Raw genomic sequence first — 15,940 nt, forward strand, 5'->3', positions numbered from 1 at the left:
ACTGAGTCATCTCACTGGCTCCATGTCTGGCTATTCTCTAACCTTATTACTTTATTTTATTTATTTATTTTATGTGAGTACATTTTAATTCATCCATTCATTCATTCACTTCTTCATCTGATGTACGTGAGCATGCTTTCGCTGACCTTAGACACACCAGAAGAGGGCATCGGATTCCATTACAGATGGTTGCAAGCCACCCTGTGGAATCCTGGGAATTGAACCCAGGACCTTTGGAAGAGCGGTCATTGCTCTTAACCGATGAGCCATCTCTCCAGCCCAAAATAAGATCTTTAAAATAATAATAATAATAATAAAGTAGGGCTGGAAATAATAAAGTAGGTCCTGAATTCAATTCCCAGCCACCACATGGTGGCTCACAACCATCTGAAATGGGATCTGATGCCCTCTTCTGGTGTGTCTGAAGACAGCAACAGTGGACTCATATACATTGAATAAATAAATCTTTAAAAAAAGATCTTATTTTTATCTTGAATTCTGGGTATGTGTGTGTGTGTGTGTGTGTGTGTGTGTGTGTGTGTGTTGTGTAGGTGTGCCTGTGTGTGCAGATGCTTGCAGAGTCCAGAAGAGGGCATCAGATGCCCTGCAGCTGGAGTTACAGGTGGCTGTGAGCTCCCTGCTGTGGGTGCCGAGAACTAAACTTGGGCCCCCTGCCCTTAATGGCCAGTCCCACTCTCGAATCTTTTCTTCAAAGTGTGTGTCTGCTGAGGGTGCCTAAGATAGCCATGTTTTCGACTTCTAACAGTATTTGCCTTGCTGGGTTTCACTCCACTGACTGCATTCCCCATAGTCCCTCAACTGATGGTCTGATTTCTCCACCTCTGACCCCAGGAAGCCATTGCTCTGCCTTCTGGTTTGAACTTAACGTTGCCTCGGTGAAACACAAGGAGAGGCTCTGTCGTCCTGTACCGTCTGTTTTGATCAGCCTCAAGTTCATTGCCTCCTTGTTTTCCCAGAATTCCATTCTGCATCCTAGTAATGTCGCTGCCCCCTCTTTCTCTGTGTTTGCATCTGCCTGTTTTAGACTGGAACGTTCCTTTATTTTTAGCCCCTCTGTTGTGTTTATACCAGTGCGCTTTGTTACCAGCACACACCGAACATTTTTCCTTCTTAGCAAAGCAAAATCTTTACTGTCTTTAGAGTAGAGGGGAGGAAGGCATTGGTGCTAGTGTAGACGTCTGGCTTGGAGTCATCCTGTTCCACTCGCTCATTGTTTCTTCTTTCTTTATGTGACTTCAGTGAATTTATGGTGTGTGTGTGTGTGTGTGTGTGTGTGTGTGTGTGTGTGTGTGTGTGTGCGCGCGAGCGCACATGCGCATGCACACACACACTTGCATGGAGAAGTCAGAGGAAAGCCTCAGGCGTGTTCTTCAGGAGTTGGCCACCATGGTCTTTTGTTTGTTCTTGGTTTTTCTGTCTGTCTGTTTGTCCTAGATTTATTGTGAGTACATATGTGTTGCCTGCATTAATATATGTGTGCCATGCATGTACCTGCCTGGTGCCTATAGAACTACAAGGTGTCAGATCCCAGACCATGGTGACCATGTGGGTCCTGGGAAGTTAAACCCCAGACCTCTGAATGAACAAGTGCTCTTAACCACTAGCCATTTCTCCAGCCCCAGTCCACCACGATTTTTGAGACAAGGTCCGTCATGTGGCCTGGGGCTCACCAATTTGACTGGGCTGACTGGCTACTATGCTCCAGAGATCTGCTTATCTCTGTGTCTTCTGTTTTGGGATAACAAATGTATGTCATTGTACCTGGCTTATTAAAATATTCTCTCTCTCTCTCTCTCTCTCTCTCTCTCTCTCTCTCTCTCTCTGCACGTGCCGTGTGCGTGCGTGCGTGCATGTGTGCATGTGCGTGTGTGTGTGTGTGTGTGTGTGTGTGTGTGTGTGTGTGTATACCGTGTGTACAGGTTTCCTCAGAAGCCAAAAGAAGGCTTCAGATCCCCCAGAAATAGAGTTACAGGCAGTCGTGAGCAGCTCTGTATGGGTGCTGGGAACTAAATTTGAGCTCTCTGGAAGTGGACCATCTCATAGCTCCAGTGCCTGGCTGTACCACTTAGGTTTTGGGGATTGGCACCAGTTACACATGGAATCAGCCAGGTTAAAATGACTCTCAATATTTCCTAGCAAAGCAAGCTCAAGACACATCATGCCAGATCTCTGTTGGATGGGCTGATTGCAGTCCCAAGTTATAGGGTTGTTCTACAGAATGACTGGGGGGAAAATAACATATTAGCCTGGTGTCACTTGCTTGGAAAGTAATCAACCTGTGTTAGCTGTTGTTATGGAGGCCGTGAGGCCACAGCAGGGTCTATGTGTATGTATCTCACACCTGGAAGGTTGGGAGTATTTTTATGTAGTCCTTGCCTGGAGATATGAAATAATTGGACTATTTAAAAAACCCAGAAGACGTGTGCTCAGAGAGATGGGACTGAGGAAGCAAAGGAAGGCAAGGAAAGAGGACTGAAATTGGGGGTGTCTGGGGAGAGGAGGGACGGAGAGGAACTGCAGAACCTTGGAGAGCTCCCAGGCAGCCAGCTAGAGAGAGGTTCTGCAGACCAGGCAGAGTAGATAGTTTCTGCTGAGAAGCTTCTGGGGGTGAGGGGGTGGCATCTGGGAATGGAGCCAGTGAGGAATTTGGGAGCTGGTGATGTTGGGGTCAGCTGTGTTCCCAAAGGGGATGGGGAAAGCCTTGAGCTTGTGTAGGAGGACACATGGTCCCCTTGTCAGACTTGGAGACTAAATGCTGTAAGGAGCGAGATACCTAAGAGGAAGTTAATGGAGGGCAGGAGAGGAGGGGACGGGTTGCACAGGCCATACTTGAAGTTCTCTTCTCCATGCCTGCTGTGTTTATGGATGTGGTTCTCCCACGTAAGGAGATCTGGTGCAGGCTCTCTCACTTATGAGCAGTTCCCCTTCTGGCCTGCCCTGTGCTGCAGAGAGAACTTACATGTCCAAGAAGGATGGACTGCAAACTTTGCACTTTGCACTTTGCTCACTATAAATCTTTATGTGTGTGTGGTTTTTTTTTAAAGAAGAGAAACAAATTAGTTTATTTGCTCAACTCAATAAGTACTTCTGAGAGACTTCTGAGAACCCCATAAACCGGTTCTTCAGACTTGAAAGCTAGACACCATAGTGCACACCTGTTACCTGAGCACTTGGGAAGTGGTTAATAGTTCAAAGCCAGCTTAGGCTACAAAACGAAAGCTAGACACCATAGTGCACACCTGTTACCTGAGCACTTGGGAAGTGGTTAATAGTTCAAAGCCAGCTTAGGCTACAAAACGAGTTCAAATCTAGTCTGGGATACAATGTAAGTGTCTGTTTCAATCAATCAATCAATCAATCAATCAATCAATCAATCAACCAATAGCAGAAGACAGACAAGATTACCTCTTAAAGGGGATTCAGTCACTTTCCCTGTGTAACCCTTACATTAGGTATAAGTTACACATTGTCAGAGGCTTTTGGTAGCCAACATTAATGTCTGCCAACCCCCTTTGTCCAGTATAGCTGCAAATCCTGGACACACAAGTTCTGGAGAGCAGATTATAGCTATGTGCCTGGAGTGGCCCTAGCTGTCTTCTGATTATAATGAGGGTATCAGAGATGCTAAGAGAGAAACAGGCCTCTTGGAACGAACGGGTCAGCAGATGAACCTACTCTCTGAGATGGAGGAGTCTGGGGTCTTGCCTGGGTCGGGTCCTTCTGATCCACAGGGAAGGCAGAGCAGCTCAAGAACAAAGGCTCCAGTCAGTTCTGAAAGCAGGCAGAGGCTACAGGGGCCTTTTTCCTTGCAGGTTCAATTGTTGACTGGGAGCCTGAACTCCATTACAATAGCAAAGAATGGCTCGCCTACCCTGCCTGCCTCCAGACCTCCCCTACACCATCCACCTCCAGAACTGACAGCCTAGCAAAGACAAGGACCCACACACACAGCTACTCTAGTACTGTGATCTTAGGACTGGACAGAAAAGCACACTGGGGAATTACCTGGCCAGCCCGAGAGCTAGGAGTTGGGAAGTGGAAGTAGGGGAGTCCTCACAGACACAGTGACATTTAAGATGGGACCTGGAGGCTAAGCAATGACTAACAAGAACTGCAAGTTGAAGGAACGGCACATGACTTGAAGGTGCAGAGGTACAGCGATGGTGGGGCCTGAATGGCCCTGAAAGGAGACCATGGCTGTTGGAGGGATGGTGCCAGGCGGTGTGGGTAGAGGCCATACCATGGAGGCTCATCGAAGACCAGGTGTACTGTGTATTGTGTGCCAGGCTGTTTTGGCCTTCTGGGTACAGTAATGAGGGGAGCGGATGTGACTGAGATTTCACAGAACTCTCAAGCCTGATGGAAGCCCACCCCTTCTCTTCAAACTGATGCGTGACTCACCTACCGTTGAACGCAGAGTTTCTGAGGTGTGCTTCTGTGGTCTTCAGTTCAAAGCCTTTCTCAGTTCACATCACTGCCTGATTCTGGTACTTGCACATCATCTCCAAGGAAAACTCTGGCCTCTAGCGGTCACCTCATCCTGCCTGCTTGACCCTCAACCCTGCCACATCCCAGTGCATCTCCCTATTCTGGACATTTCCCGGCATGCACATGGGATCATGCAACATGAGGTCTTTTTATCTCGCTCTTTTGGCCCACCACGATGCTTTCGGGTTCTTTTTGTGACAGAATAATGTTCCATCGCCTGGAATCCCATGTATCCATTCATCAGTGGGTGGACACATAGGCCGTCCATACTTTGGGATGATTAAGGACACTGCTGCTCTAAACGTGAGTGTAGATGCTTGTTTTGTTTAGATTTTTGAGATAGGATTTCGATGTGTACTTCTGGCTGGCCTGGAAATCATGGTCTTCCCGAATGCTGGGGTTACTGGTACCCTACGTCACCCTGTCCACGTCTTTGAGTTTCTGTGTGGATTCGCAGGCTCGGCCCGCTGAGCCCAATTGCTGGGTCATATGATCATGTGGCCACTTGATATTTATTCCAAAGGAGCCGCACCCTCCCATATCCTACGAGCAGTGGGTGGGAGTTGTAGTTACCCCGTACGATCGCTGATAATTGTTCTTTGGTGCCTTCTCTTCTAGAACAGCTAATGTCTGGGGGAGAAGAGGGGCTAGTTCGTGGGCCTGGGGATGTGACTTTGAGAGGAGCCCGCATCTTTCTGAGCTAGGCTTCACCATGGCTGACTCATTGCACAGAACCCCAGGAGACTGTTGGAAGAGGCTCTAATGAATCTGTCACTGAGAAACCACCATTCCACTTTACTGAGCCTCTGCCCCCCCCAGCCCCAGGAAGCCACAATTCCCTGGAAGCAACTATTTCTGGCTATTTCTGCACCAGGGACGAGCAGTGGTGGGTGGAAAGTTGAAGTTGCTCAGTGGAATGATTTTGGAAGCACAGTTAAATGAGGACCAGGGTACTTTTGCTTTCTGAATGTGCTGGGCTGAGGGCTGGACCCACTGCAACCCTGTTAGCACATTGAGGAAGGGAAACCCGATCACTGTGAGAAGTGACCGCTGGAAGGAGAAAACCAAAGTGCCTGGAATTTAGGGTAGCATGGGGTCTGCCCAGGATGGAGAGGCAGCAGGAAGATGCACCAAAGGTTAGAGCTCTTTGCAAAGCTGCCACTTCTGCCACATGACTTCAGGCTACGTGTCAGCCTCCGTACCCGGGGACCTCATTTGCAAACGGTAATAACGAGGCTGCAGCAGTGACTGCCGTCATCACCTGTCTTCTTTCCCACGTGATGTTCTAGAACACCGAGCTCTGTTGGCAGCAGCTCTGACCTTATCTTGACCCCTTTGCCATCTCTTCCGTGGCTTTTATGGCAATGTTTTGGCAGAGTGGTTTGGTGTGCGGGCTTTGGAGCCGACCAAGCCTGGATTCAAATCCCAAGCCTTGGGATGACGAGATGGATCAGTGGGTAAAGGTGACTGCAGCATAAGCCTAACAACATGAGTTTGATCCCTGGGACCCCTGTAAAGGTAGAAGGAGAGAACCAAGTCATGGAGTTGTCCTCTGACCTCCGTATGCATGCTGTGGTGCATATATGCCCTCTCCATCCCCCATCTCTCTTCATACACAGACGCACATCTACAGAAACAAACAGACACACACAGATATACACACACATGAACACAGACATACACATACATATACAGATACACACAATAATGATGATGATAATGAAGAAGAAGAAGAGGAAGAGGAAGAAGGAAAAGAGGAAAGAAGAAGAAGGAGGAGGAGGAGGAAGGAGAGGGAGAGGGGGAGGGGAGGGGGAGGGAGAAGGGAGGGAGAGGAAGAAGAAGAAGAAGAAGAAGGAGAAGAAGAAGAAGGAGAAGAAGAAGAAGAAGAAGAAGAAGAAGAAGAAGAAGAAGAAGAAGAAGAAGAAGAAGAAGAAGAAGAAGAAGAAGAAACAGTCTTTTCAATACCATTTTTTTCCAATATCAAGCTTCTCACGCCTCCCTGCTATACTTGCGGAGGTCATCACACATGCTTAAATCTTAGTCTCAGGCTCCCATCTGTAAAGGTACAGTAGTAGTAGCCATGGGTCTCTAGTCCTCCCAACTGGATTGTGAGGAGCGGCTGATGTAACGCCTAGGAAACACCCGGTGAGCACAAGGTTCCGCACAGCGGGTAATGGGCTACAGGAGTGAGTGAGGGCCCAGGATCAGAGAGAGAGACGAGCATTGTGTTGGGGAGCAGACATGATGGCCAGCCCAGAGTGGAGGCCAAGTGAGGTGGGGCTGATGACTCCTGAGGCCAGCCTCCAGGTCTCCTCACGTGGCTAACCGATGCCAGGGGAGGGAGGACACTTGCTCCCTGCTCTCTGTTAACCCCTAACTGATACTTTTGGTCATAGAGTCACCCTCCCTGAGGACCCTCATGTCTGTAGAAAGTGTGAGCGATGATGCCCGAGGCCGGGGAGCAAGTAGCTATATGGGGCATGAAATAGAGGCTCCTGCAGTATAGAAGGGCAGGGCACCACAGAGAGGTGGCATTCGCTTGCAATCTGAAGGATGAAGAAGAATGTGCTGGCCCAGGGTGGGAAGAAAGAAGGTTTCAGATGCGGGTGATAGGGTTTGGAGGCTGGGGGCTGGGAGCCCAGCTTTGGTTGGTTTGAAGGGGACAGAAGCCAGTGCAACAGGAGCAGGCAGCAACAGGGTGGAAGCAGGTAGGGCTTGGAGGGCGAAGTGAGGAGTGGGTCACACCGTGGACGAGAGGATTCTGTTTTGGTAGCAGCAGCTGGGCCTTGGGGAGATGCATCTTGCTCAATGTCTGCCCTCTGTGGGGCGATCCGGCTCCTGAGTTTGCACGTCCCTCACCAGCGCTGGGTCAAGCAGTGAGTTCTGGGGAACAAGACAGGTAAAATGTCAAAGGAAAACACAAATCTCGTCAGTGGTGCTGTTCGCCTGTGAAGGCAGCTGCTACCCGCTTTCTCCAGAGAAGGCCTCCATGCGACTCAGCATTGCAGCTGGGAAGGCAAAGAGCAGATGGCCCTGCTGGCCCAGATTCCAGCCAGATTGCCTGGGAGGTGTGGGTGGAGTGTGTGTGTGTGTGTGTGTGTGTGTGTGTGTGTGTGTGTGTGTGTGTGTGTGTGTGTGTGGGTGGGTTGGGGGGTGGGGGGAGCCAGGAGCAAGATATGTGGGGGAGGGGAGCAGAGCCACCTCATGCCATCTCCGTGGGGTTCTGCCCAACAGGAACAGAGGTGCCTCCAGGGCCTCTCTGTGATCTTTAACCAGCACTTTTCAGAGCCCCCCCCCCCCCCCGAGAGAGGCCACTTTCATCTGTGAGGACCTGCATGAAAGCTTGTGGGTGACTTTCAGTGCCCATAGAAACAGCCCCGGCACCCAGTGCCCAGCTCAGGAAGGACCCAGATGCAGCTCACCAGTTAGTTTCAGTGTTTGTTCTCCTGGTAACCGGTAATAGTGGCGCTTAGACCTTCTCTTACTAAATCCTCACAGCATCCTAAAAGCGAAGTCCTCATTTGCTCTCCGTTTTATAGCTAAGGGCCCCTGTCAAGCCTTAGATCCCAAGTTTCCTTCCCAGGTTGTTCAGAATGTTCATGGAGTAAGACGTGAGCCCAGAGCTCTTAGTATAGCTGAGCAGGCCACATGCAACTTCTTCTTTTAAAAAAATTATTTATTTATTTTATATATGCGAGTACACTTCAGCTGTCTTCAGACACTAGAAGAGGGCATCAGACCCCATTACAGATGGTTATGAGCCACCATGTGGTTGCTGGGAATTGAACTCAGGACCCCTGGAAGAGCAGTCAGTGCTCTTCACCGCAGAGCCATCTCTCCAGCCCCCACATGCAACTTCTAAGCACTCCATTCGCATAGACTATGATGAAAATAATCTGGCCTCTGAGTTGGTTGAGAGGGTAGCCCTGTGTGGGGCCGCAAGCTTCAGGGCCTTGAGAACCAAGTATCTGCAGACCTTGCCACGCAGGATGTACTGCAGGCAGTGGGTGCTGCACAGTCTATGGGGACCCTTAGCTCTGCTGCTCTGGGATGAACACAGTGTTAAGTGACCCATGGCCAGACTGTGTAGAGGGAGGCCTGAGGTCACCTGATACTCAGTTGGTCTTAGAAGCCTCCCCTGACTCCTCATGTCAGCCAGCAGCTTGGTTCACAGAGCTGAGTAGTAGATCCTTGGCTTTAGGTCCCAGCACCTCAAAAAAACAAAACAAAACAAAACAAAAAGACATTGGACTGACAAGCACAGAGTCCCTCTTCTTGCTGAGCCCAGAGAAAGGGAAGCTGGCTGTGTGCTAGTGGTGGGGCTTGGCTCCAGGGAGCTGGGCTCAGAGCCAGGCTCTGGTCTCCTAGTGAGAGCTGCCGAGGCAGCCTTGGCTCGTGGGTATTAAGGGTTTCTTAGAGCTGGAGATGATCTGTCCCACTTCTTGGGATGGAAATAACTGCCCGATTTCAGGGTAATTACATGGCTTGGGCTCCCACACAGTGCAGAGAGCCCCCCGATAATTACTGTGTGGCTGTTGGCAGCTAATGCTTATTTTCTGCCTCAGAGTCTCCTGGACAGGAAGCCTGGGCCATCATCTACTCTAGACAATGCAAATCTGCTCACGTGAGCAGAACCTTCTAGAAACACTTTCTGGAAAGGTCACAATGGCCACTTCTCTCACCCCAGAACCATCTGTCAGGTTCAGAACACATTGCTAGCCCAGATACAAGCTGGACCTGGGGTGGTCAGCGGCTATATTAGTAATTACTTATCCCTGTGACAAGAGCATCGGACAAATGCAACGTAGGGAAGGAAGGGGTTGGCTTACAGTTCCAGGGTACAGTTCGCTATGGAAGGGAAATCGTGATGGTAGGAGAGAATGGTAGCTGATCGCTTTGTATCCCCAGTCAGGAAACCGAGAATGGCGGATACTGGTTCTCAGCTCTTTTTTTCTGTTTTACTCAGTCCAGGACCCCAGCCTATGAGATGGTGCCATCCACATTCAAAGTGGGTCTTCCCAACTCAGTTAAACACCTCTGGAAAGGCTTCAGACATATCCAGAGGTGTGTTCCCACCGTGATTCCAAATCCAGCCAACAATGGAGATTAACTATCTCTGTGGCTTTTCCGTCATCTCCTCAAGTAGCCCTGGGCTAGACCCACCTACTAAGTTACCAAGCTCTGTGGGAGGCACCTGCATGTGGGCAGAGCTTCCTGTCACGGTCGATGTCTGAAGCGGAAACTTAAGGGTTCCTTGGAGTCAGTTGTGTCGGATGGTGTTTGGTTGGGGCAAACATGGGAAGGAATGTTTTCCTGAAGTGGACACAGGTGAAAGACTGAAGCAGACTCGTGAAGGAACCTATCGCTGAAGCAGACACAGGAGCAAGGATGCTCTGCTAAAGCAAACTGTGAAAGGACATGCGATGAAGGGTTCTTTGCTAATGACACTCCTGTATTGGTCCACTTTACACTGTGTAGCTGAGCTCCATTTGTTGGGACTTTGCTGAGGCAAGACCTGTGCTGAGGCAAGGCATGTGGAGGACACGTGATGCTTGGGGGGTATAAATAGGACTCAGTGGAGTGACGGAGACAGAGCTTGGCTTGCTGGTACAGCTGGCTGTGCAAAGCTTGTGGGTCTCGAGTCTTCACTGATCTTTGCTTCCCTGAGAGAGGCACAGCTCCCGGTGTTCCTGCTGGTTCCTCCTGCTGACTGGAGAAGAGAGGCTGAGGCCTGGATGTCTCTGCTAGGTTGTGTCACTGCTGTTGTTAACCCAACTCTGTTGAACTGGATTGCTGGGGGGTATCTGTGAAGTGTTTGCAAGTGGATCGAGCTGCCACTGCTAACCTATGAACTGTCCTGCCGATCTCCAGAAAACACAGATGAGAGTTGCTCCAAAAAACAGCTCCCCCCCAGGCTCCTCTGGATGGTAGGCTACAAGGGAAGTTAAAGTGTTTAAGAACTGTCATTAAGAGGAGTCTGAATGAGCACTAAAGGATGAGGAATGGGGTACATGCGTGTGCACATGTATGTGTGTAGTATGCCATTATGCACATGCTAAGAAGCATATTAGGGAGAGTGTCTGGATGGTGGTGCATGGATGGATGGATAGATGATGGATGGACGGATGGACAGATAGATGGATGGATGGATGGGTGGGTGGATGCCTGGCTTGCTGGATATATGTATGCTGGGTAGATAATTGAGTCTTCCATGCAATGTGAATCTGCTTTGCAGAAGCTCAGAGGTCAGAGGACGTGCGACTCTTGACACAAACGACTGTTACAGAAAGCGTTAGGAGCTTAAGAAATGAAGTTGGAGAGGCAGACAGACAGACAGGATTAGCTCACAAGCCCTTCCCTGCACAGCTTCAGAAGAAGCAAGACTCCAAACCACAACGTGAATGGTGCCCTGTGGACTCGGGCGAGACAGTGATTGTATCATGCAAGATCTTATATGGACGGCAAGGTGGAGGATGCTCTTCTCCGAGTGGTGGGGAAGCAGAGAAGGGCTTGAGCATTTTGTAATGAGGATGGTTTCCAAGTGCAGTGCTTGAAAGCTGCACTGTCCCACTGGAGATCCCCGTGAAGCTGGGCGCGCTTAACTTCTGTCTACCTTGTACCGCATGTGGATGAGCAGAATGGTCTTACATGCATGCGTATTAATTCCAATTTAAATAGCCACAGCAGCCAGATGTGGCTCCATAGGGGACAAGCAGCCGAAGGATCTGAGTGGGACAAAATCCTGTCACGTATATGCCTCGGTAGCAGTGTGTCTTGGGCAAGTCTACCTGAGACATTTTCTTGCCAAGTTGAGGCCTCAAAACTTCCCCTTCACACAGGGCAGGCTCTGTGAGGATGGAGCTGAGCAGCTATCCCGACCCCTGCTCCTGAGACTTGAAGGCTGTCCCAGTATCCATCCCTGCCTTTCCCCTGGCACCTTTGAGGCTGTTGATTGACAGTTGCCCTGCAGCGTACCACAGCTCCCTCCTAACCCTCTCCCTCCACCGGAGACACATTACTGAGGAGACTTCCTCAGCCCTGCCTGGCTGCATGAGCTACTGGCAGGCAGGAGACAGTGGCTACCTTGGGTGTTTGGTACGTGACCTTGGATCATGTGAGTGGGGTGTGAGAAGGTTCAACAGGGAGCATGGCCAGCCTGCTCTGCCCACTTGTAGGCTCCCATGCCCCTTTTCATCAGCACCACGACAGTGGCCCTTCCCACAAAACTGCTTTTATATCCTGCTTGTTCACCTGTCCTTAGGTAATCGCCCCTCGTCTGGTTCTCTGGCCCAGAATTCCACTTACGTCCTCAATGTTCAGCCTGGGAAACCTGGAGCCAGTGCAGCCCTCCTAGTGCCCCTTAGCCAGTAGATGGTTGAGAGAGAGAGAGAGAGAGAGAGAGAGAGAGAGAGAGAGAGAGCGAGCTGTGGGCTCCAGTGGACTCTGCTGTCGGCCCTGTTGGTAGCTCCCTGCATGGAGAGAGAGACCTAGCTGAAGGCTGGACAGGGGGAATCCCTCTGTGCTAAGCAGGGTGGGGCCATGCAGACTGACAGACAGGACAGCTTTTCATTTTTTTATCCTTTGCACATGGCTTCTAGCTGACATTGAGACCCTGGATGGGACAGGGTGAGGAGAAAGGACACTGAGGGAATAGGAGGGGGCTCACTAATGCCATTTGTACACTCTGGTTTTCCTCACTTCCTATATCTACCCACCACTTCTGAACACACACGCATGTGGGCACCTAAAGTCTAGAACAGGTGGTCGTAAAACCTCTACCCCATTTCCCAAAGGCTCAGTAGATCCAAAGAAGGCATTTGACAACCACTGGTAAGCCATCATGTGTGCAGAATATAGCTATGCTAATAAAACAAGGCATAGCAAAAGACACCTATAAAACCATGCACTGATCACAGACCTGATGCTGATCCCCAGACATGGCTCAACTTGACGTCATATGACCCCATGTGAGGTAGAGTCAACAGCATTCCCACTTTACAGATGAGAAAACTGAGGTGGTGAGAGAGACGTGTGTTGATCATGATTGCTCTGTCAGTAAAACTCCAGGGTGTAGGTTTTAGGGACAAAAATGTACTTCATATTTGACAACCCATGCCAACTTCTCAGCCTAGCCAGGAATAGTGGCACCTCTGGTGAGTCAGCTCTTCTGGAGGGAGCTGAGGCAGGAGAATTGTAATTTTAAGATCTTCTTGGGCTACATAGCAAGTTGCAGGCTAGCCTAGGCTACTTAGCAAGACTTTCTCTCAAAATAAAAGGTCAGAGGTGTAGCTCGGCAGTAGAGCACACGCCTAGCATGCACCAGGTCCCATCCCCAGCACTGCCAAAAACAAACCCCCAAAGTTCTCAGATCAGTGACTGGCACTGAGGAAGATGGGACAGTTGTATGTGTGACCTGATAAGACAGCTGTCAGCACTTGTATGTGTGACCCGTTCTGTGCCTCAGTTTCCTCATCTGTGAAATAGGGATGCTGTTAACATCTCATTACTCTCTGATGGGAATAAGTAAGACTATTGAGGATGGGGTCTGGAAGTGGGCGGGTCTTGCTGGGTTCCCACAGTGAGTGACAGGAACCTCACTCCTGTCCTTTCCTCTTGCAGTACGATACTTCCTGAAGAACAAGGTCAGCCCTGATTTGTGTAATGAGGATGGGCTCACAGCCTTGCACCAGGTAAGCTGTGGTTCCCGGCCTCTTCGCTCCTGGGAGGAGGGGACATGAGACAGGAGCACAGAGAGCCGAGCTGAAAGGCTATTGTCCTTTGCAGATGCCCGTGTCTGTCACAGACCGGCCCTCAGAGCTCCTGGGTGCACATGACACACACATGCAGTGACAGACTCTGAGGACAGGGACTCTTTGTTCACTGTGTCCTTCCAGCCAGCTGAGAAAATTCGTGTAGAAGTTAAGAATTGGCAGAGAGCATTCACAACCACCAGATCATCCCACTCGGCCTGAGGACAAAGCCGACTGACTGTTTTGTTTTCTAAGGTCACATGGCCAAGACCTATGACAATGAAGTGGGTGCTATCAAGCACATGTCCTTTCCAAGGGTGTGTGGTGACATCCCTGCCTGCCTGGGGACAGCCTTGGAAGCTTTGTCTTTCATGGTCAGCCTTTAGCCCCCAAGGGTCAGTTCTGCCAGAATTCTTTCTGCAAAAGCTGAAAGTTTGCACCAGTCCAAAGCTCTATTGTACCTCCTTCCTAATACTGAGGGTAAAGAATTAATGTTGGCTGTCCTGCCCAAGACCCTGGAGGCCTGGTCTGTCCAGTCTCTGCTCCTCTCCAACTCCTAGGCCTGGTTCCTGCCTTTCAGGTCCTCCACAAGGGGCTCCTCCTGGAACCCGTGTGCTCACTCAGTAGTTCCTCTCCCCAGCAAGAGCTTGAGAGCTGGGCCATGACAGAGGCACTCTCTTCTTCCAAGCGACCCCTTCCCTCTTGTTTAGCACTAGCGTGACACTCTGAGATTACCTCCTCCCACAAGCTGAGCCTCACCACAACACAGCCTGCACCTCCTGTCTGTTGTTGCCTCCAGTGTCTTTCCCTATGCTCACAGACCTAGGCGCTCAACAGGCACACTCTGAATCAGTGAGAGGCCACACCTGATGCTTCCCTGTGCCCGTCGCCAGAGTTTCTGAGCAGATAGACTGGAGGGTAGCCTGGTGGGGAGAAACCAGGCAGCTGGAACCCCATGGACAGAGACAAACTACACACATCTACCCATAAGATGCTGGGACCAGGCCCTGCACACAGCATTCAGCTCTGAGCCTGAGGGCTGTCTGCATATACTTTTGGCCCCTACTGTCCTCCAGGGCCTCAGGCACCCACACTTAGGCAACTGCCTCAGTAACGTTACTGGGTCTTGTCCAAGGGTCCCCTGCACTCCAGACTCCAGCTTCATTAACTCCAGAGTGCAGAGGATGCTCCAGAGGTGAGATCCTCAGTCTACCCTGGATTTGAGACCTAAAAGGCAACCACTGAGGCTAAATAGTATTCACTAGTCAGAGGCCCAGTGATAGGATAGAGCTAGATTTGAGGCCTAGAACTGTCACTCACTTGTATGTGACCTTGGACAAGTTCCTTATGCTCCCTGTGCCTCAGTTTCTTCTCCTGTGAAAGAGAAATGGTCTCTATCTCCTTGGGTTGTAGAGAGGATTGACTGAGAGCTGTAAAACCTTAAGCAACACTGTCTTAGTTACAGAACAGATACTATGGCCAAGGCAAGTCTTATAAGGACAACATTTAATTGGGCCTGGCTTACAGGTTCAGAGGTTCAGTCCAGTATCATCAAGGAGGGAACATGGCAGCATCCAGGCAGGCATGGTGCAGGAGGAGCTGAGAGTTCTACATCTTCATCTGAAGGCTGCTAATGGAAGACTGACTTCCAGGCAGCTAGGGAGAGGGTCTTAATAGCCCACACCCACAGTGACACACCTATTCCAATAGGGTCACACCTTCTAATAGTGCCACTTCCTGGGCCTGGCATATAGAAACCATCACAAACACTTACCAGAGACTAGGCAGTAATCAGGCTAGAGAGAAGGCTCCATGGTTAAGATCACATTCTGCTCTTGCAGAAGACCAGAATTCAGTACCTAGCTTCTGTGTCAGGTTCTCAACCACCTGTAAGGCCAGCTCCATGGGATCTGACACCCTCTGCTGGCCTCCATGAGCACCTTCATGCATGCATGTATATGCCTACTCACACACACAAACAAACATATATACGTAATTAATGGTTTTTTAATCATCTTCTTTGAAAAGGTTTGAATTATGGGGCTGGAGATGTGGCTCAGAGGTTAAGAGCACTGACTGCTCTTCTAGTGGTCTTGAGTTCAATTCCCAGCAACCACTTGGAGCTCATAACCATATGTAATGGGATCTGATGCCCTCTGCTGGTTGCAGACATACATGCAGATAGAACCGTGTATACATGGTAAATATGTAAACCTCAAAAAATAAAAATAAAAAAAGATTTAAGTTATGATTACAGTTTATCATGTGCCTACTTCACAAAGCACTTCAGTGGTATATCTCACTTTGATCTTCATAGCCACCCTCGGAAAGTTACCATGTTTTATGTCTCAAGAAACAGAGGCTCAGGGGCAGCCCTGTTCTGTAGACTTTCCACAAAGATGGGAATAAATGTTCTGTGTGTGTCTGTATGGGCCAGCATAGTAGCCACAGAGTTCTGTGTCTAATGTGACAAGAACTGGATTCTAACTCTTATTTAATTTTAGTGAATTTAAACACAGATGGGCCGTTTTGGATGGGATATCTCTGGGTTCTAGGTCAAACGGTGAATCATGGCAGAGTCAGGGCTAGCCCCAGGAACCTTGGACTGTCCGGATACCGTGGTTACAAGAGTCCCAGGGCTCTCTCTAGATGCTTTGTCTTCATGAACTTTTGGGGAGCCC

The 15,940-nt window shown here is 49.7% G+C and overlaps 1 protein-coding gene across 6 annotated transcripts in view; it reads left to right on the top strand.

Annotated features, from left to right (window-relative positions):
- Ppp1r16b (protein phosphatase 1, regulatory subunit 16B) overlaps positions 1–15,940 on the top strand; it is a 95,994-nt gene that overhangs the window by 59,020 nt on the left and 21,034 nt on the right. For all 6 annotated transcript variants that reach the window (XM_008762383.4, XM_017592039.3, NM_001191072.1 and 3 more), the window contains exon 3: positions 13,129–13,199. In XM_008762383.4, the coding sequence (XP_008760605.1) occupies positions 13,129–13,199 (71 nt within the window). The remainder of the gene's footprint in view (positions 1–13,128; positions 13,200–15,940) is intronic.

The sequence above is a fragment of the Rattus norvegicus genome, chromosome 3, assembly GCF_036323735.1.
Source record: "Rattus norvegicus strain BN/NHsdMcwi chromosome 3, GRCr8, whole genome shotgun sequence".
In the NCBI taxonomy this organism is placed as follows: Eukaryota; Metazoa; Chordata; class Mammalia; order Rodentia; family Muridae; genus Rattus; species Rattus norvegicus.